This window comes from Camarhynchus parvulus, chromosome 6 (genome assembly GCF_901933205.1).
Source record: "Camarhynchus parvulus chromosome 6, STF_HiC, whole genome shotgun sequence".
Taxonomy (NCBI): domain Eukaryota; kingdom Metazoa; phylum Chordata; class Aves; order Passeriformes; family Thraupidae; genus Camarhynchus; species Camarhynchus parvulus.
This window is the reverse complement of record NC_044576.1, coordinates 6957607-6980549: the sequence shown is the minus strand read 5'-3', so window position 1 is coordinate 6980549 and position 22943 is coordinate 6957607. Positions and strand designations below refer to the sequence as shown.

Here is a 22943-nt window from a genome sequence, read left to right as displayed (position 1 = left end):
CCATGCTGGGTAAGGATCTATTGGCAACTATGTATTCCTAGCTTTTAGTTTTTCACTTTGTTCCATATGTCTCTCCATATAGAATGTTACCATGAGAATCAAGAGAATTCACTTGATCATTTAGATAGCCACGGAAGGAGACTCATACAAAACTGGTAACAATTCAAATTACCAGCAACAAAGAAGTTCCACAGCAGAAGAAATCACAGAGATAACACACTATATTTACATCACCTGAATTATTGGACCTGCACATACCAGAAAATCTGGAGTCCTTTAACAAGCTTAAAGGTTTCACCAGTTTGCCATTTAAGTCAAAAGGTCTCCTATTGACACCATTGAGATGCTTTGATGCAGATACCTAAAATCAGACATGAGCACTCCCAATGTGTAAACATCCTGTGGAAATACAGCCAAACAAGTGGTGTTTTATCTCTGCAATCTTCATGACTGTCTAGGGAGAAAGGGAACTGGATGTAGTCGAACTTCAAGGCTTCTGAAGGATACACACAGCTGACAACTCACAGTTCCAGGGCTGTGCTATCCAAGCTGCCACCAAAAGGTGACCTAGAGCACAACCAGACCACAAACAGATCATTTACTACTGTGCTTAACACCATCAGAAGTGACAGTCTTTTCTCACCAGCAGCATGAGTGGAAGATGATGAATAGCAACAGGCAGCATTATTCACAAAAAAGCTGCATTTGCAAAAGTCACTGCTGTCCAGCAGACATGAAGGCCCACACAAAGGCTACTACAACAGATATAATACTATAGATACTAATAGATATAATGGCCATGAAAAAAACTAATCCAAGTTTCTCACAATAAACTATGCTACTTTTCTATTGCTTTGGAAGCTGAACTGACTTTTCTATATTCCCAATACTGCCCAGTTTCTTACACACGTAAAACATTTAATTAAATCTAAGACAAAAGAAGGACTTGTTTTTTTCTGTCATATAATGGTGCAATGAAAGAGTTACCTGCTCCAGGGTGAGCTGCTTCGAAATGGTATCATTTTCCAGTTTTTTAATCTTCTTCATCAGTTTGTTCACTTGAAATTCCTGTTCCTGTTCTAAATGCTGCTCCAGTTCAGCTTTCTCATGTTGCAGCTAAAAATTTAGGAGACATGTAAATATTTTAAGCAAATAAAAGCATGAACTTATGCACCTTTTATATATGTATTCACACATTTATTCCTCCTGCATGTTAAATTCTCTACTGATGCTTCTCAAAAAACTTCAAAATGTACAACCTGCCCAACAACCCTTCAAAAAAGAGCATTTTAAACTGTGCTTCATATTTACAATGCAGAGAAAAGTAATTTCCAACTATTGAATTCAGTCAAATTAAAATGGGTTATTTCATATACTATATATAATGTATTATAGACATTTACAAAGTAAAAATCCATCATAATGTTCACAAAAGCATTAATTTCAATCTAAATGCATCATCTCAAGAGCACCCAAAGCACAAAATGCAGGTCTTGGCACTTCCTTCTCTGGGCAGCTGAAAGCTGAAAATTCTGACTGAAATCATACTAATGAAATTGCTGTACAAGTAGTTTACAAACAACAAAAAAATTTCTCATTCATATTCCTATGCTATCAAAATCAAACTGTCCTGATGACATAAAATTACTGGTTATTTCAAATCAATGTTATATGTTTTCTTAATAGCAAAAATTGTTTTTTTTTCATTTAATGCGTCCAGTGGAGAAGAAAAATTTAACTCTCAAGCAGATGAAAACAAATCCCCCCTCATTTTAACATAAATTATGGCTTGGAGTACAGTCCCTCTGAGACAGGAATCCAAGTCTTCCTGTGGATAGAACAGTGTGACTGGCACCATGGTACAAACACGTGAACCTGCCTCAGGAAAAAGCAAATGTCACCAACAGACAATGGTGTCATTACATTGTGTTCTGACCATCCACTGACAATTGCAAGCACCTCTTTCCACCTGCTTATTTTTCTATGCCAGTTCTTCTGGCTAGCACATAACAATCTCTATGATCACAGTGTTAAATGTGTGAGGAAAACCTGAGGGAATAGAGACACCTTGCAGTCATGGACACAAATCAAGGTTGCTGGATAGCCACAGTGAAGGATTTTGATTTTGAAACAAGCTAAAATTGCTCATTTGTTAATTCAGCTCCTTTTGCTCCTATTCAGAGACAAAATTGCCTGTGAGTGCAGCCTGGCAGAGAGATCAAGGCAAAAGGCTCACAGAGGAAGAGCAACAGGCAGACAGCAACTATTTGGCAATATACAAATGGGAAAAAATCGGGGTTTGTGTTTTCAGGGCTTGTCAATGCTGAGATTTGATTTTTCACAATTTAAAACAAATACCAGAATAGCAAACTCTTAGAATAGAAAATATTGACTTCATTTTACAAAGAGAGAGAAAAATATTACTAACAGCCCCAAAATATATGAGTGGTGTCTGTCACTCATATAGAGTAAAATAATTTTTCCCTTTTATTTCCTTTGATCACAAAAACAAACCAAAACAATCAAAATCCAGTTATTGATGAAATCTTAATGCTGAAGAATAGAATTGCTGACAATGAGAAACTACCCCCTGGTGTAATACAGGTGGATAGTGTTTATTTCACTTAGTAAAGTAAAAGAGTTTTTCCCAACTGATTTGAATTATATGCAATTATAGTAACAATGGTCTACAGATACGCCTGCCATAGCTATAGAGAAGGAAAAATGTGTTAGAAAGTGTCACCTTGATGCCAATGTCTTACAGACCTCGAATTGCATATGAAAACTGAAGGAGAATTTTCAGCTCTGTAAGACTAGAGATGGGTTGGTGCAAGAGGGGCAGTGACTAGTCTGAAGTGAGAATGGGGCTATCAAACACAAAGCTTAGCAGCAGGACTGTGTGCCTCAGCTCACTTAAGTTCTAAACAACTATAGCAATGCTCTCTCTCTGCAGGAACAAGTGTCCTTATACAATGCAGGACCATGTTTACCTTCCTTCCTTACTGTGCTGGCTTACTTCTGGGATAGTGGGGAATGTTTTTATGAAGTAATGGAGGCAGTGGATTAAGTTCCCCTTAGAAAATGAACCATCATTTATCCCCCACACTATGACCTTGTACAGTCAATTTTTAGGTACTCCAGGCACCCAAAAGCTGTCCACTTCTTCCTTTGTTGCATCCTGAAAGTCCTACTTATTAACAATTTTGTATCAGCAGTTTGCCTCCTCTTTATGTCCAGATGTTCATCAAATAATTGATAGATGAGCTGGCTCTGTTTATTCAGCACAATCCCATTAGCATCCTTGAGCTGATGCATGGTATTTTGAGAGCAGGAAGAGTAATAGCTTATGTTTACAGGCTTACAATTTTTTAAAGAATTGTCAAGAATCAGACTTACATAAGAAACGTTTCTGTACAGACATCCAATTACTTACCTTGCCTGACTACACATTATCCTGGTATTATCCTGGTATGTTGTAACATCTTACTTTCAAGGACAGCTACTTGGAGTAATTTGCACTTCCAAAAATATAAGGGTGTTGAAAAAAAATCTGAATTTGATTTTGAAAAGGACTAGTGCCTAATGTAAGCAACTGACTTTGTAAGATTAAACAATATTAAAAATAAATTCTTCTTTGGAGCAGCCTTGTTTCACAAATGGTAAATGTTCAAGATTTACTACTTCAAGTTTCAAAACAGTAACTCAACACGTCCATGTCCACCACTGCAAGAACAGAGCCTGCATCAAAAGGCTTCTCATGATATCCTGCAATATACTGCTACCATTCTACAATGAGTAAGGACTGAGGATGCTATAAAAAAAATTTCCATACTTTTTAGAGACTTCATCAGGTAAACAAAAATATAATTACATGAAGTACATAGGAAAATATAGTAAATATGTATAAGGCTTATAAGAACTTTATCAGGGACGCATGTGATAAAAATCTTCTGTTTAAGATCTCTGTTGAGATGCACGTGCTCCTTCATTCCTGCAACACTCAACCTAGACAATTAATAATTATGCAAAGCAAAGGAAATCTATATTCATTCATTTGGCTTGTAGAGGCAGTGAAAGTTAACAGTTATAAGAAGATATTTTTAAGCAATGGCATGGCACCAGAAAGACAGTACTATTCCAGTGGAAACACCTTCTTTTATGTGGTACCATGTCTGTTTAGATTCAATCTCGCATATAGTAAAAGGTTTCAAAATTAATTTCTGATATTGCAAACCTGATGTCAGCCTGTGATTGATAACAGTAATGCACATGGATGGTGCTGAACTGGGGGATTCTTGCTGGCTGTCAGGAGGAGCACTGCAGCTCTGGCAGGCAGCTCCCATGTTTAAAATATTTTAATGTTCTGGGAGCTCATTCCAGAGGCCAGGCTGAATGAGAGGCATAAACCCCTGCAACTGTGACAAACAAAGGTCTGACAAATCAACAAACACACAGGCACTGTGAAAAAAGTCCCTCTGCTTGGTGCCTTTCAACAGAGTAATACAGGAGTAATTTTGAAACAGGCCCAGAGCTGTAAATACTTGAAGAAGAATACTCTCACCTGGGAGAGTGCAAATCATATGCAGTTTAGCAGAAGTATCTCTCCTCAGTTCCAAAATGCAAAGTTTTAGACAAAACAACAGATTTATATGCAATTTTTTCCCTTACTCATCCAAAAGGCAGGAAGCCGTTTGATGTACAATGTCTGACAGCATGAATGCTGTAAGTCTAGTTCCAGGTCAGACCAACACTGCCTGGCAAAGTCAGAGATTATGAGTTAATCCCAAAGAGCAGTGGAGCAACCAACTGGAGACTACTGTATTCCTGGGTAAGTCATTATCCAAAGTCTGCATCTAATTTAGCTAGAATTCCCTGCAGAGCAAAGATGCCAAAAATGGAAGTGGGCATTTATGAGTTCATTATTCTCCTAATAAAGATAGAATTGCTACACTCTAGTGAGTAATGGTAAGTATTGGCACCCACAAATTTCAGGAAATTAAACAAAAAAGGAAATTATAATTATCTTACCTTCCTGGTCTAAAAAAACATTAGCCAAGACTGTAGCCCTACATCTGTATAATATGAAGACTATCCAATTACAGAAAAGATATTGTAATAAATTCTAAACTGACCATGTGATGTGTGCTAATAATGCCCTCTTTTCCAAAAAATGAGTTTGTTTGTAATATCAGTTTCTCTTCCCCAATTTTTAATCTGTTGTTCTATGTGGGTATAATTTCTAGGATTCAACACTGAAGAATCAAAACCTTCAGACAACAGATAATGTTTCAGAAAACAAAAAACATCAAGTACTATTTTCAGCTGTTTGCTGCTTAAAAAAGTTGCCTGCAACTCATCAATATTCTAATGTCAATTTACTAAGTCCATGATCTCTGAAGAATTGAAAAATTACTTTCATGGAAACATATGGTAATATTAAAATGTTCTCTAATTCTACAGGTAAGCTCTTTAGTGGAAGGGACCATTTCTTCTGTATAATTTATAAGCTGCTAACCACATTACTGATGTTTAGGAGAATATATTAATATCCTGGTTTTGTATTTCACAGCAATTTTATCACATCAAAGACATAATCAAACCATGAAATGAGATCTGCATTCAGCATACATACAAACAGAAAAACAATTTTAATATTAAACTGTTTGCTTTACAACAAGTGCTCCACCTGTACTGCAAGTCTTGAGCTACTGGAAAGGTATGAAAAGTCATCCAGAAGTATGGAAAGCAGAACCTGCTGACCAGTGAAAAGGAAGGGTTAATAACACTTTAGCGTGTGCTATAAACAGAAACACCACTGGTGCCTATGCACAAGCCACAAAAGTTTCAACTCTGGCCTTGTGAAGGAGCATTGATATAACCCTTTTCTCCTCTGTGCACTGAAGTTTTCAGGTGAACCTCTAAGAAATTCCATGCCACTCACCCCTCACAGGCAAACCACCAACACCACCAGGATGCTGACAGCTGTTCCCATTTTCAAGTTACCTGGGTTATTATAGACAGGACAAACTCACAATTTACTCTCAATAATTGCTACATAATGGTGCTGAGAGAAATCACACAGCTTCAGGATGAACAATTTGGAACACAGCTGCATTTATGAATTGCCGTATTTTAAAATATTCTGGCTGACATAACCATGTTTACTAAAGGCTTACAGCAAGGCCCCATGGAATGAAAATCCAAGGCTGCAGTTGGGGATCAGAATTTTACCTCCATACTCTTGTAGGTATGGCTACACAGCTCTTTCTTTCAGCACAAGCCTGCAGCTTGCCTGCTGAAAGCTGGGCAGTATCTATGGGATGATGTTGAAACCATAACTGAGGATTTTCTCCAGATGCTGTACAAAAGGTGAGAATAACTCCAGCTTTATGTCTGCATTCTGTTTCAGATGTTTCTCTGTATCTTTCTCTCACCAATGAGAATGAAGTTTCACCTGTTAAGGGCTTCCAGCAGACACACAGCACAATGCCCTTGCCTTGTTTCATACATAGCAATGAGCCAAGCACTCCTTGGCCATTTTGAAAACAGTAGAATGTTTCCTTTTTCTTTAACTTCGGGCAAAAGTCAAAGGATAGTTTCTGAATGCCCATAGCAAAAAAAAAAAAATAAAATTGTACTTTTAGGTTGACAAGAAGTTTATATTTCTCTTTGCAATGTGTGAACCTATTTTGCATAATTTTAGCAATTTAAGAATGTAACTAAAGATGGTTAAAAAAAACTGTTAAAACAATCTCATGAATTCTAGGGAAAAGGCTAAGCATATCTGAAGCAATTACTTGATACAACAATTTACTTGCTGCAGAACTCTGTGGCACAAATTTGTGTCCAAGGTCATGATATGACTTCAAAACCCTTCAAACAAATCAGGTGTAATCCATGCTTTCACACTTAAAGTAAGTTTTAGTTTCCTCTTTATAATGCACAGTACAGTCCCATGTAACCTGGTTCTGTAGCAGATTTCTACATCTCCCTTTCAATTAAACAACATTGTTCAGTGTACCATTTTTCCCTTTACTGCAAGAGACTTCAGTGGAAAGCTTTTTCTATAGTGATATCCACATCTTACTTCAATTAGAAAAGAACAGTTGATACCCCTATTTTACTGCCATCTGCTTCTCTGTTTTTAATGAAAATGTATGGCTTAGAAACCAAACATGCCTCTTACTCAGAAACATCCTTGTCACTCCTCAAGAACAGCAAGGGGAAATAGTCATACCAAGTAAGGGATATTTTATCCTGCTACTGAGCTTCCTGTGTGATAACAGGCACCAAAGAAACAAAGTGAGAGAAGGCCCAGTTTTCAGTGACAAAAGCACCAGATGGGATTAGCTCTGGTGGTGTTTCCAAACACTGTATTTCCTAACATGCCTTCAGTCTCCAGCTGCAGAACACAGCAATGCTTACAACATACAAATTAGCTCCTTTTGAAGTGCCTTGTTTTTCATGACAAAGCTTAGAACTGATGGCATGAAAAAAGCTCAGGCAGATCACGTTAAACACTGCCCTAACTCAGTACCCTGTCTCCTACAGGAGCTAACAGCAGGTTAAAGAACAGAGCAACCATGTAGAACACTTCCAACAAATACGGAACCACTTTCTAAAAATTAGCAATTTGGGCAATGGAAAGAGGTTTCTCTGCCACAAATTTTCCCAGCACCTTCAACTTTTTACCTTTACCATCAAAGCGATGTGTTTCAATTCAATAGAAGCAAGGGTTTTGTTACAAGTATGGACAATTTTGCATAAAAAGTTTCCTTTGACCATCGCTGCACATTCTTGTATATAAAGTTTAATATTTCAGGACTTGTGCTAAGTATCAAATACTCCAGAAAAGAAAGTGTGTTTCACTAACATTTGAAATTAATCAGTAACTTTTGTCTGGAAGGTAGTTGGCATTTACTGCAAGCTATACCCATTTTTTGCATCATTATACAAACTTTCAGGTTCTCAAAGCTGAGTTCACAGATGCAAAGTTCAAAGCAACACGTTAAAAAGAAAGGTCACTCACTACACTTCTTGTACTTTGCTTTTATCAAGTGTCAGCTTTCCAACCTGCCCACTTCCCTCAGAGTGCAGTCACACAAACACAAAAGTTCAGTCACCAGTCAGTCCTGAGGCTCCTGGGAGAAACATCAGTAAAGGCACCAATTACCTGCATCAGTTTTCTTGAGAGCTCATTAGTGAGAAATTCCTCTTCCTTTTCATAGTTTACTGCAAGTGTTTCTTTTTCTTTCTGCAGAGCTTGAATCTTCTTAAATAGAGTATTACTGATGAATTCTTCTTCTTGCTCTGCCCTTGCTTGCTGTGAAATAAAAACATAGTTTTGAGAAAAAAGGGAGCAAGTTTCCTTTCAAAACAGCTGCAATTATTCCATTCCCCTTTAAATGCCTACCATGCTGGAGGCCTGTAGCTGGACCTTAAGTGCTGTTACCAACCCCTTTTATAATGTTATAGCACCTTTTTTCATTTTTTTGTTTTCAACCTTTTGACTTGAGAAACTTCACTGGTGCTTTAAAGTGGCCTCCTCCCAACCAACTGCACAAACTCCTCAACCTTACAAATGTAATGCTTGTAAAAGCATTACAGATTCAGACAACTATTTTTACCTACTCTATGCCTGAAAAGGAGCTCCTGTCTAAATGTTCTCCATTACAAGCTGAAGCACAGCTCAGACTGCTGCATGCACCACTGTGCCCCCTTTTCAGATCCCTTAGACTGAGCTCTGCTTTCCAGGAGTCAAATAATGCTCCTCTTCTTTCACCCCAATATGCAGAGCCAGAGGCAGCACAGCTCCTCTCACAGGAATTCCTACCCCACCACCAGGAAAACAGCTATGGTTTCTCCACTGCTACTCCACTACATACAACAGCAACTCACAAAAATGCCACGGGGTTGCTTTACCCCAAGCTACTCTGGAAATCTTCTCCGTGCAGCATTACTAGAAGTGACAGTTTCCATTTCAGCTTACTGCACCCTGCACTGCTCCACAGAAAGCCAGCCTGGGACACTGCTCTCTTGCATTCCCTACAGTTCAGATGTTTGTATGGTTTTTAAGCATAAAGGTGATAAATGGAACATAAAAGTGATCTTTTGAAAGCCTGCTCTGAAAGGCCAAGAAGGGTATTTCATATGGGCAAATGAATGATCACAGCTACAAACTGGTAGAGCCAACTCTTAATGCCACAGTTCAAAGCCTAGAACAACCAAATGACAGAAATACTGCATTTAACCAATGAGGCAAGTTAGTGCTAGGAGTGATTTTATTCCCTGCAATAAAACCCATGACTTGAACTGCACATACATGATTTGCCCTGATTCTAATAAAATTACACCAGCTTATAGCTTATGCAAACATTCTGCAAGCTTTATTTCAGTAAACTTAGAGAGAGGAAAATTTAAGAACTGAAGCAGACACTTTACTGAAAGCTTATCTTCCATAATCCTCTGCCTAAAATGTGCCAAAATAACAATCTCTTTATACTTATTGTACACTGGAAAATGCTTGTAAGATTTCATTATGTCAGTGATCTTTTAACTGGAATGATATATTCCCTAGTGGTCCAAGAGCCAATTACTTAGACACCTTCAACATCTAGGAGAAAAGTTAATTAAAGAACATAACTGTCTTTCAATCTGGTGAAACAATAGGACAATTACAAATTTTCCTCATGGTATCACCAATATCATAAAATCTGAAGCAGTGGTTTGGAAACTTCTCAGTTGAGTCCTCATTCCACCAAGTCCTTCTCTTCACATCTTTGTCTCTGCCTTCTTGTGTCTTCTCCCATCTCTACTGCTTTCTTTTCATGGCCCTTTCCTACGATCTATCTGCCACAGCTCCCCTCTCCCTGTCACCACCAGAGCTGGTACAAACCCAACCAGAAAAAAAAAAAGAGAAAAAAAAAGGAAAAAGCCAGGTCAGGCAGAGTTTGCTGGCTTAGCAGCTTAGGTCCTGCACAACACCTCCTCTCTAATGTATTGCATCTCCACAGCAGAGAACAGCTACTCCAGCATGTTCAGCAGTGGTATTATTAGCTGTCACATCAAGAAAATAAGAGATTTGTCCAAGAGGTCTGAAGAAATGTTACATTGTCAGCTCACATCTCAACGGATTAAAACTCCTGGAATCTAACTGATCTGAATAACATCATCTATCAGCTTCTAAATGTGGCTTTACTTAGAGCTACTAACCATCTTATGTCTTCAGAGACATTCCAGAACAGAGTAAACAAGTCAAATTGCAAGGGCTCATTGTCCTCAAATCATTAAAATTCATGCATACTGTTCCAAAATCAACTCCTCCACTGCCTTCACTACATAGGATTTCTCCTCGTGTCTGTTTTTCAATGCTTCAGACAACAGAAGACAGTAACACACACCAAGCTTATCTAAAATTAAATTAGAAAGCACTTGGTTCTGAAAAACAAAAGAATGAGGGTGTTTCTGCTTTGATTTCTATTGTGTGTAACTTGCACAGATTTGTTCTGTTCATGCTTTGCACCAGTCAAAAGCTCTAAAATCCCACTATTACAGCACCGAGCCTGCACAAGACTCTCTGCCAGCTCCTGGTGTCACATTAACAATGGTGCTCAGGCCAACAGGAGCACAAGCTGCCAAGCTCCCTGGCCTGGCCAATGCCCCTCTGGAGCTCGTGAGGCCAGGCAGCAGGCCAGCACAGGCTGAGGAGACACCCAGGAACCAAGCCTTTCCCTTCCTCCTCTGTCCTTTCCTGCATCTGCCTCCCCAGCTGGCGTGGCACACAGCAGTGCGGTGCTGGCACACAGAACAGGGTGAGCAGCCCTGGTCTGCACCTGCTCAACAACTGCCCTGCAACAGCCCTGTGCCCACAGCCTGCAGGAGGCTCTGGAAAGGGTGGGCAGGATAAATCTGCCTCCCTTACACAAAGAATGCATTTCTCAACTGAACAGCAGCAACCCTACACATCTGCACACAAACTGTGAGCCTCACATATCCACAGAGCACTCTGAATACAACGAATGTCCATTTAATTACCCAAGGGTCAGCACTTTCAACACAAACATTTTAGCTGAAAAACATCAGACAGTTATTTAGACTAGGTACAAACCACAAAATTCATTACCACATTTCTTCTCAATTTCATACTGTAACTTGCTCTTTATCTTGTTACTCATTAATTGGTGAGAGTTAAATTATCTCAAGTAATAGGATAATTCATCTTTACCTTAATATCGCCTAAAGTCTTGAAATCTGTTACTCATTTAGCCATTAATCAAACTGATTTTTCTGGATATGAATTGTTTTCTGGATGGAACTGTTTTTCCAAAGGGATAACCTGTCTTTTTATTAAGTATCTGTAGTTGAAAAGAGGCATGATATCATCAGCAAAAAAAAAGAGAAACAAAATACAGAAATGCTAGGGCTTCAACAAGGGTGTAGAGTTCTTGGTTTTCCTCTATTATCCATATCACACTTGACATGCAATAATACAAACAGCCATTTACTCTGTTCTGTGCACCATATTACAAAATAAAGAGCTAAGGCACTGAGTGATACAAAATGATAACAACACCTGATCAGTCAGTCTCTGGAAACCTGAAACAAGCAATCTACTTTCACCACAACAGACATATCCAGCTGTCTCCCATGTCTCAGAACTCCATGCACAGCTAACTTGGATGCATCCGCTAAGGAAAATCTCTAATTGTTGTGGTCAAGACTATAAATGCAAGGGCTATCATGTTACTTTGTAGGAAATCAAGAATAAAGGGCGAGATAAAAAGCGCCTCATGCATATAAACCACAAAAAGGAAGAAAAAACCTATTATTTTTATTGCAGATGCTTGTGAAATCCTGATCATTAGTAGAGCTGATGCATGAAGTGTCATAAAAATCTGTCCTTGTGAGCTTAAATTTCAAGTAATTTTAAAAGAACTAAGAAACATATTTTCCTGAACTTTACGTAGTAACCAAGTATCATTAGGAAGTGAGCTGCACTAAGGTTCTTTTTCCATGTGCTGCATATACTTTATAAACTGGAAGGTTTGCCATTAAAATGCTTTGCTTCTCTCAGTTCCTCTTGCAAATACACTTTTAGCAGACCAGGTTCACACTGCTCTCTCGGTTCCAGCACCAGCAGCAGCTTCTGTTTCTGGTGGGATGCTCTTTTTCTGTATCACTGTCCCATACACTGACCACACTGCTCTAGTGGCACTGTATTATATGAAGCAGCAAAATCCAGTACTTCTGATGAGGCATCAGCTTACACACAGTCACATAAAAAATTAACTATAACAAAAAAAAAACTTAAAAAAAAAATTCCTTCCCTTCCCCTCACCAGCAGCTCTTCTAAAAGCTTCACAAGCCTTCCTGATACTGCACAGCAAGCAAGTTCAGCAATGCAATTAATACCTGCTCTGTAATCAGCATCAGCACATTATCAGTGACCTGACATGAACATGTTCTTGCATTTTAGTGTCAGGTGTCATTTCAGACGATTTCAGCAGTAAACATTCCACAAACTGCCCCAGGCACCTACACAAGGCAGATGGCAGGCATGCCCAGCCTGCAGGCTGTCTCCAGCAGCATCCAGGGTGAAGGTGACACAACACTTCAGGGGATCTTACTGGAAACAGCCTACCAAGCATTGTTTTGATCTAATCCACCCTCGAAGGTCTTTCATCTTTCTGTCAAGAGCCACCATGACCTCTTTACCTTTCATGCAACTTTTCCTGGTGCAGTTGGTAACCCTGTAGATGGAGCTGAAGAGCAGTTTAATCTGCCACAAGAAACTCAATCTTTGCTACTGAATATAGACTGAAGGGCTGGGACAGCTTTGGGAAGAGATGATCTCAGTTGCTGCACATGTTACACTGAACTAAAGCTGTCACTGCAGAAAGCAGCCTTCCCAAAAGTCCTGCTCAATAGGATGAGGTAAACAGGGTGACAAGTGCAGGAAGCTACAATGACATGATTTTTGAATACGCAGTTCTTACATAAAATAAAATCTAAGCTTCCCAAATCTCCTGAAGTACACACTCCTCCTCTCTCAGTACTAACTCAAGTGACTGCTCTGGCCATACTTTCTGGCACCAGGTTAAAATGACACAGAAAACTATAAATGCAATAAACATTCCAGTGAGCTGATACTGTTCCCTTACAGGAGAAACTTTTACAATGCAGCTTTTTTTTTCCTACAATCCTTCCAGGTCCATCTGAAATGACCACAGTGTCCCTTACAGACAGTGAGAAACATGAACCACCACAAGAACAGAAGTCAACAGCAACTCAGAGAACTCCCACTACTGCCAATTGCAGCAAGTGCCCAGCAGCACATTCCTGCCTGGAAGGGCTGAAGGACAAGGAATTCCCACCCAAGCCCCAGAAATGACATGGGCACAGCTTTCCCCTCACCCAAGGAAAGGTATTTCTTTCAGCTGGGTGGCCTGTCTGAGAGAAAAGAGTGAACGCTCTTGTGGTTGAAGTGGTGAGCTGGAATTCAAGTTCTGGGGTCAATTTGTAGTGTGATTTCCTGTCTAATCTGTGACAAACCCCCAGGGTAATTTCCTCTGTTCTGACATAAAAGTACCTTTTTCTTTTTCTTCTCCCTTCTTTAAGATGAGTTTTCAGGAGTAAGAGAGCAATAGAAAGAACCATGCATTTTTACCTTTGGGCATACAGTATTTCCTAGAAGCCCCAGACAAGCACTAATACCTTTGAATGGTTCCTTCAGGATCTCAAGCTGCATGGCTGATTTTTATTTTTTTTTAACACAGACCTGGAAGTGTAGGAGGAAAGCATTTTTTTGGTTGGTTGGCTTCTAAAAACAAACAAAATAAACAGACACCCTCCACCAGAAAAATCACAAACATCCAGGCTTACCAAAAGTTATTTTCCAAACATACTAACAAAGAAAGAAATTCATTATTGAAACTCATCCTGAGAACTTCAACTACTATAAACACTACCTATTGTGTAACATTAAAGCCACTGAAGCAGAATTGCTTCAAAGCACAAGTCCTATTATATTACAGCTATTTAGTAGATGAGTTCTGCTGCAAGAGGAGACAAAAAATAAATCTGTTTTTTATTATAATAATAATACAATTTATCAGTGTAATAATAAAGGAATAACTCTATGATAAGCTATTGTTTAAAGTATTAAAATACAGCTCCTTTTAACCTCCATTTATAGTAGGAAATGCTCTGTCCCCTTCATCCCCCAGCCCTCTCCTCTGTAAAAGGTCAATCAGGTTTTGGCCAGACATGTCAAACCCCTCTGTCACAGCACTGCTGCTGCCAGCTCCAGGCACAGCAAGCTCTTCCCTTGATGCCCACCAAGTGATCCAACACATGGCCACACAAATCCACAACAGATGCACACTGACTAGAGAAATGAGCTGACTCAAACAACATAAGAAATGCATTTTTCTCTCAAGTCAGTTTTAACCACAGTCAAATGTTTTCAGCTCATGCAGCCTGGTGGGATCTTCTCCCAAAAACTCAGATGCACACATCTTGTGGTTTGGGAAAAGCACTTGAGAACAGCCCTCAGAAGTGACCAGCTTCCTAAACACAAAAGTCACTGATATTCTTTCATGCTGAATAATCTCAGCATCAGCAATGAAGTAAACTGTTTGATGGTATGCAATCCCATTGCACACACTTCCTTCTCTGCATTTTGATGATGACCTGAAACGCTTGCACAACTGAAACACACAAGTGGTAAAAATGAAATAAGCAAGTTCTGAAAACAAGCTCATTTGACAAGCATAAATATTTATAAAATGAATGCATTTGGCTAATTACAAACTAAGTGTAACAAGCTATATGAATTTCATAATTAATACAATCAATTCATGAATTTACTTACATAATTGAAAAATAATTCAAACAGCTTTCTTCAAAACAGAAAAAAATAGTATACTCCCCTCAAGAGCTTTTATTATATCAAAATACTGGCACATTAAATAGTTAATAAAAATGCAGCATGTGAAAAAGCCACATTCTCTTTGACTGACAAAATGTCAAGATAGAGCCTAGAAAAATGTATCAATAACTTTTACTGAGCACTTTAACCATGACCACATATTGCTATGCAATCTTAATGTAAGTAAAGATTATATGGTAATAAAGCACCATCAAGGAAAAAGTATCAGGGTTGTACAAGCACATGCTAAACACTTCCTATACTGAACACTCAACATGGCAACCTTAAGAATCTGACTATTCATTATACACATGCTTTATAGCTCTTATTTTTCATTCACTTAAACATCATCATGTAGAACAAGCTCCCAGACTGTTATCAGGGCTGGAGTCTCTGCTTCCAGCACACAAGAGCTGTAACCTGAGCCAAGAGAAGTCACAGGCCAAGGCAGGAATGACCCAGCAGGAAAATTAAATCTAGCCTGCAGACCTTTCCAAATGGCTTTATTTCATGAGGCCCTTCCTCTGTCCCATGGCTGCACAGGCAGCACACATTTCCTACACTTGCTGCATTTGCAGCAGCACTGACTTCCAGAGAATGTGTAAAGTATCATGTGTATAAGCACAAACAAACCCACTGCCTTAAGTCCTCAAGTTCATTGCATACAAGCAAATACTGTTTCAAAATGCACAGGAAATGTTCCTCAGAAGGGCTGTAATGACTGCACATTCAAACACAGCCAGGAAGGCACCAAGAATGTGAGACACCTCCATCAGCCCAGCACAGGCAAGGGACCATTCCCAGCACAAAGCATCAGAAGCACATCTCTTCCAGAAGATGGTGCTTTGCCAGGGACTTCCCCACCTTTGCTAGCTTGTACCCAGCTGCAGACTTACACTGACAAACACAGCCAATATGGAAAATACAGCTACACTGCCATATCAAACTCTGAACCAAAGTTTGAAATACCTCTCTATTAATCCTTTACTGATGACTACTAGAAAGAAATTTTTGCATTACTCTTTGACTTCTAACTGCACATCTGTTTTACTGCTGAATTTTTCGCACTGGAAAGTTTGCTGGTTAATCAACAGTGTAACACAAATGGAACAGATTTTGCTTTTGCTCAACCTCAGTATAAAAATTGGTGAAAAACATCACAAAGATGCACACGTACAAATAACAAGACTTGTAGTTTTATGTTCAGTTTGTCTGAATTTTCAAATGCATAGACTTGTCAACGTGAAAGACAGAAAAAGGACCATTTTGCTCTAATCTTGTAGCATACACTGTTTTGTTGGAGGTGGTGTGTGTTAATAATTTTCCACAGTCTATGTGATCATTGGAATAACCATACATCTTAAAATGCTGTGGTTTATTCGACCTGCATCTACAATACTCAAATTTAGTTAAATCTGGTTGTTATGCTACTTAGAAACTAATAACAACAACTTAAATCTCAGCAAGACCACCATTAGTTCTAGGACCTACAAGGAATGTAGCACCCCAGCACAAATTATTCTGATATCAGATGTCTAATGCATAAACACTTCTTAAATTAACGTATTTTAAATGCTTTTTAGTCTATTTTCTGCCCACTGATAAATCAACATTTATCTTTAATTTAACCACACATTAACCAATTCATTTTGCTGAACTGACCAATTAGAAAACTCAAAACTGCACATTCCCAGCATTTCAGAGCAGGAACAGCAAAAGATTTAGCAGAAGAGTAGACTATTAGGTGACTAACTTAATGCCCAGCTTCTGTTCAGAGGTATGATCAGAGGTATATTCAGCTTACAGGTACCGAGTTGTTCTAAAACAACAAACTTCTGCTCAAGATGCAGCCACAGCAAACTCCTGTTACAAGTAGCTCTGCAGCCACAACTGTTTCTCTCTCAAAGGCAAAAGAGCACTGGTGAAAGCAGAACAGAGATTTAACAGTCACCCCCACAAATAACCTCCATGAAAATCCTGGTTCACTTCATCTAGTCCAGGTAACTCATTGCAAGCATGTAAATATGAAAAACATGTTTTTCTTCATCAGAGTACATAATGAGAGTTGAAGTGTAATTCTGTTATACCCAGTTTTTCCAGGTGCATGGCATGTGCCAAGGAGTGCCACCTGCATACCACAGGTATTAGCAGTGACTGTCCCTGCTCCCAGGCAGAAGACTGCACATTTTCTCACTTTGACTGGGTCCTGAGCACCCACTGCGTGTGAACTCATCATCCTTCCCTTCTAGGTAAAAGCGGCTTTCAGCACTTGTAGATCCTTCTTTCAAGTGTGTATAACCTCTGGTATCTCTACATCAATCAACCTGTTCTCCTTTTTTAAAACTAGGGATGAAGACCACTGGATAAAGATCCATTTATGGGGTTTTCAAACTGTAGATGCTCACCATGTAATTTCTTAACTGCCTTTAAAACTCTTAAACCCTTTTTACTTGCTGGTGGAGAGGCAGGAAATGGGACTGTTGTTGGGATTTTGTTTGTGTGTTTTATATGACAAATTCAAATACAGCTTAGGTTATCATTAGGGATGGCAATGTTTTTCCCCACAGTAGCAAGGTGTCCTTAGCCACTCAACACAAACAACCTCCTAAGAGGGTTAAAATCTCCCCCAGTTTCCTCTTACACAAACTGACTTTCCAGAAAAACACTTTCACAGTGATTAACAAGAGCTGGAGATGAAACTTGTTATTAATTATAATCATACCTTTTCCTAAACCAAACCAACATATTCACAAAGTGAACACACACTGTCCAACTCACTGTTAAGGCACATTAGCTCCAGCTCCATCACAGAAAAAGAAATGTTTCTAGTTACCTCTCCTAGGAGTCAATGAGTAGTTTTTTGGATTTTTTTTCCTTCTCTGCAGTTTAGATCTCTTACAGTACCTATCACAATATTCCAAAGAGCAATCTCTTTCCAGGCTTTCAAGGCAAGAAATAAGTTTATCAATGTGTAGTGTATGAAAATATGATGAGGAATATGAAAAATAAATCCTTGGCCTTTGTATTCTCTATCACTGGCCCCTACAAACAGAGATTTGCAGGATGTGGGGGAATGCAATCATCCTTGAATATTCATCCCATACAGAACTGAAGAAGTCTGACACAGAGAAAATTTTAGGAAATGCCTACCCACCTCTCCACTCACAGAGCAAGGACAATCCAGTTACATGTATCAATAATCAGAGAAAAGGGATTTTCTGCATATCTAGATTTCAGGTTAAATTTACTCTGTGAAACTGACTTTGGGAGTGTCCCTCTTCTTGACCCAACCAGGATTTCATGGCCTGTGAGAACAGAGGTCTTGCCTAGTTAATAATTCCTGGCAACACAAGCCACGACAAAATGTCTACTGTTCATTTTTAACAGATGTGAGAAACACATACCCTTTAAAGCTCTTGCAAAAGTGGTGGTTGAAACCCTACATTTTGCAAATTTCATAATAGTGGCTTTTGCTGTTTATTTGAAAATGAAGCAAAACCAAGTGGAAATCCCACCACCTGGTGAAAGCAGAAATTCAACTGTAAGTCACAGAAAGAAGCATAAGCTCATATTGTGGCATGCTAAACATTGCTGGGTTTTATTATGTCTGACTTGTTAAGAAACATTTATACTTTCACTCAGGACCAAAGCATATCATGGTGGGAATTATTTATATATGTGGTAGGAGTTTTAAGTATGATTAGCACCACCACCACCAAGGGAACTAAAAAGGCCTTAGCTTTACAGTAATAAGCAGAAACATCACATTTTAGGCAGTTTAAAAAATTAAAGCATTTGAGGAAAACTTTACAGACAGCTGGCACACTGCTAGGCTGTTTCCATCTACAGCAGGGCTGAACAGATGCTCATCCAGCTCACTAAGCCCTCCCCAAACTAAGACCAGACTGCATGTAATATTAGAAATTTCAAACTAAGTAAAATTCAGAGTTGAGAGAGGAAGAGAAGCCTTATCTGAAGTGTTTCTCCATCAGTTAGACTATCAGCTGAGCTGAGGAAATACCTACTTTTCCAGGAAAAAAACTGCTGCAAGGGAATGCATGAAGGGATAGAGGACTCTCAGGAGCTGAAAGCATTGTCCCCATAGACACCAATTAGCCTACAATGCCTGTATTTTAACTGAATAATTTAAATAATTACAAGTCAAGTACCAGGATTAGAAACTGCTTCAATATTTCTATAAATATTGCTTCAGCTTTTATCAAGTAACCCTTGCACCCCACAGAAAGAGATGTGAAACCCGCGCATCTGTAATTCAGAGTTCCCCACTTAAGATACATTTTTACTGCTGAATACTTCACCTCAACTGTCTTTGCCTGTCATTTTCACTTTGTTCTCCACCCCATACATTGAAATGGGACACTAACAGACTACCTAATTAGAGGTCAAGACACATCTTCAGTCAGACAGAAGGACCTGACTGGAGAACAGGAACTTGAGATGTTCCCTTCTGGCCATCCCCAGGCTGCTGCGTTGGAAGCAAGACATCACAAGAAAATTTCCTGTTACACATCCAGGGGAGCTTGCTTTATACTGTATTTTTTGCCTCTCTTCTAGAGCATGTCTTTGTCTCTTTTCCATTCATTCTGTTTGAACCCCATACCCTGTGCATAATTCAATTTGTACATTTTGTCCTTATTCTCCTACTTCATTTTATGGGTTTTTTTTCTTTAAGACTGAAAGGATTCACCTCTTGCTCTCCTGCTAAATTCAGCAACTTCCTCCTACCCCCCTGCCCAAAAAAGAGCAGCAAAGCAACTGTTTCTCTCACTGTTTTTACAAGGCTATGCTGAGATACATCAGATGTCTACTGCTGACAATTTTCATTCCTGTGAAGGACAGCACTGTCTCATTTCTTCATTTCAATCACATTTCAAGGTCTGTTTGTGAGACACTGGCATTCCACTGTCCTGCAGCACCCCACCAGCCTCATCATCTTGCTTGCAGCTGCCATAGTCACCATTTCAGTGGCTTCCAATGTTTCCAGTCCCCACCTGGGATCCCCCCCAAGCACACTTTATGAGGGGCAGTGGGAAGAAAACCTTTTGTGAAGTCTCCAGCAGCTGCATAAGCTTGCTCACCACAGATCAGTATTATTTGCTCAATTACTACAAGGAGCTTTAGCACTAAGAGTCTGTAGCTGAAAATACACCCCATGTATACCAACACTTAAAACCAAGAACTTGGAAAACAGCAGCTTCAACACTAAAGTCAGTATCAGCAGCAGGAGGAAACAAGCAATGAGAACAAGTAAACAGAATTAACAAGTGCAAGAAAACCACAGACGACCACCTACCTACCCTGGAAAAAGAAAGAGTTTAATAAAGTGAAATAATTTTCCTTCATCCTTTGAAATCAGTATTACAATTCAAACTCCATTCAAGTCAAAACCACAACTAAAATGAAATACAGAACTTCCAGGATTTGAAAACTATGCTAAAATCTTGTCCATAGTAGCTTTCTAATACTGGGATCAGCAATAGCACTAGAAGCCCTAAAAACCTCAATACTGATTACTAAACCAGCTGATGTGAATAATGCAAAACTCAACAGTCAGTTGGGCATGTGACTAAAAAGAAGGTTAAAAATGTCTGGCAGATATACAGCAGGAGCACATATGACTATTTTTTCTTCAACTGAAAGCAAACCTGTTGTTAGGTGTAAAATGCAGTAACAACCAAAGCAACCTCTCTTTCAAAATGCTTTTAAGGCACTGGAGATACACCAAGAAAGAATGGGCCTCAGTCTCAGTAAATGTTCAAACCTGAAAATAAAGACTATTCTTAAAATAAAAGCTGATTAGAAACCAGTTTTAACACAGAATTCATGATACAACCTCAATGAGAAAGTTCATTAAGAAGTAAAATCACTTTCTATGCAGAATAGTAAGCCCACAGAAATACCAAGAACTTTACCTTATTAAAAATTCCCAAATGTACTCTACAATTTCAGTTCTTATTTCACTTTCATCCTCAAAGTAATTCAGAGCAATATACCAGTATGCCTACTGACTGAAGACATTCCACCATTATTAAATATGGGAACATCACATAAAGTAACTGATAAAAAAGTATAGTCGTGGTCTAATATTTAAAGGCAAGCAAAACTAGGTGGTTATCAGAGTTTGGTATCAACCCAATGGCAATACTGCAAACAAATTAATTTACAGTATAAAGGACAGAAACATTAAACAGGTCATTCAGCATGGTTTTATAGAGAACAAGTTGTGGCAGATAAGCAAATATTCATCTTTCAGCCAAGGACTATTTGTAATAAAGATAACCACAAAGGTGTAGGGTGTGTATAAAAGACCATATGAGTTTTTGATTTAGTAATACGTGCCAAACATTATTTTAAAATGGCTATAAAATAAAGTATACATCAGGACTTCCAAAGTGGCTTTCTGACCTCAGAAATACTCATCAGTGGGAAGTTCCATTTCACCAACATGTACTAAGCAGGATGTTGTTTAAAATATTCCCTACACAATTAATTAATTCTCTGCTCTAAATCAAGTGCTACTGGACAACCCAGCAGTACAAATCAGACCAGAACAAAGCACAGGTTTCTGCCAAAACAGCCAAAGCACAGAGCAGCAAGCTCATTAAAGACAACTGACCACACTGGATGAAAAAAAAAATAAAATAAGTAAAGTTCCAAATTAAGCTATCAGAAACATTTGTGGAAATTTGAAGCAGGAAAGGATGTTTAGACTAGACCAGTGCATCGTATATAATTCAACACTTTGGATTTCAAGCATCTCAGAGCCTGAGAGCTTAGTTTAGTTTGTCAATGTAAAGTAAAGTTGCTTGTTACAGTCTGTATCTTCATGAGGAGGAAGCAGAGGATTCAGAATACTCATTAACCTAGCCAAAAGGCACAGCAGGAACCAACAGCTCAGCCTTGATGAAATTGATGGGAAGAACAGGAGGCCGGACATCAAAGCCTTTCCAAGCACAGTGATTCTTCAAGTCTTCAAATTAAAACTGGATACCCTTCTCAAAGACACATTACAAGGTTAGTTACAAGGTTGAGTGTGGAAAAAATTCACAAAACCATGTGACAAAAATTAAAGCAGATGATTACATAAACCGCTGAAGCCTTAAACTCCCTTAAAGTACAAGCATTCCTGTTGATTAATATTTGAATTAAGTTCAGAAACATTGACTTTTTCTGTGGTTTTTGTTTGTATTTTAAACAGCATTCAGGAAGGCCTACAACACACTCCAGTGACATTCTGTTAACAGCACATGGGTGATGTTTTTGTCTGGGAATTGGATATGCCAGTGGCTGTGTGTAAAGGGAAGCAGATGCTATTACATCTTCCTACTACTGGCTCACCAGCCATGCAGCAAAAGCAGCAGTGTTCTGACCATGCTAGCCCAAGGCAGGTAACACCAAAGGGCATTACTAAACTTTCTTTTTCCTTTACAGACATTTGTAGAAGTTCAACAGAACCTTCTTGAGAATCAGAAGGTAATGCAAAACTGAAATACCAGACAGTCATTTCCTACATGCCTGCAATTGGAAAAAACATGCCTGAAAAATTTCGGATGGAACTTCACGGTGGGTGGATTTGCTAATCTTAGCAAAAGCAGGTAAGCAAAGCATTTCTAAAATAAGTTATTTTTGAGCTATTTTCAGCTTAGTCCAGCTACAAACTGGAGCGATAAATGACACAGCAGGATACAAAAGCCCCAAGCAGGTTTCTTACACCTACAAAAGACATCACAGAACTGAGAGTATTTTTCACACAAGCAAGACCTACTTTAAAATCAAGAGTAAATAACAGATTCACAGATACATTCTGTAAAAATATTTTTGCTTTCTTGGTTTGCTTTTTACCCCTCTCTGCCACAAATTGATTTCATGGCCTTATCAGCACCTTGTAAAGGTTCCTATTTCAGTTCAGATAGACTGTCCTGCCCTTTTTCTTCTACTATTAACAGATACATTCTGTACTGGAACAGGTGCTCTGCCTTGAAATTCTGGTGCA

The 22943-nt window shown here is 38.8% G+C and overlaps 1 protein-coding gene across 2 annotated transcripts in view; it reads right to left on the bottom strand.

Annotated features, from left to right (window-relative positions):
* Window positions 1-22943, bottom strand: part of CCDC6 (coiled-coil domain containing 6) — a 51115-nt gene that overhangs the window by 23231 nt on the left and 4941 nt on the right. For both annotated transcript variants that reach the window (XR_004060826.1, XM_030950810.1), the window contains exons 2-3: window positions 8174-8323; window positions 988-1116 (exon numbers count right to left, since the gene is read on the bottom strand). Coding sequence is in view for 1 of the 2 variants with exons in the window: in XM_030950810.1 (XP_030806670.1) it covers window positions 988-1116; window positions 8174-8323 (279 nt within the window). In the remaining variant the exon portion in view is untranslated. The remainder of the gene's footprint in view (window positions 1-987; window positions 1117-8173; window positions 8324-22943) is intronic.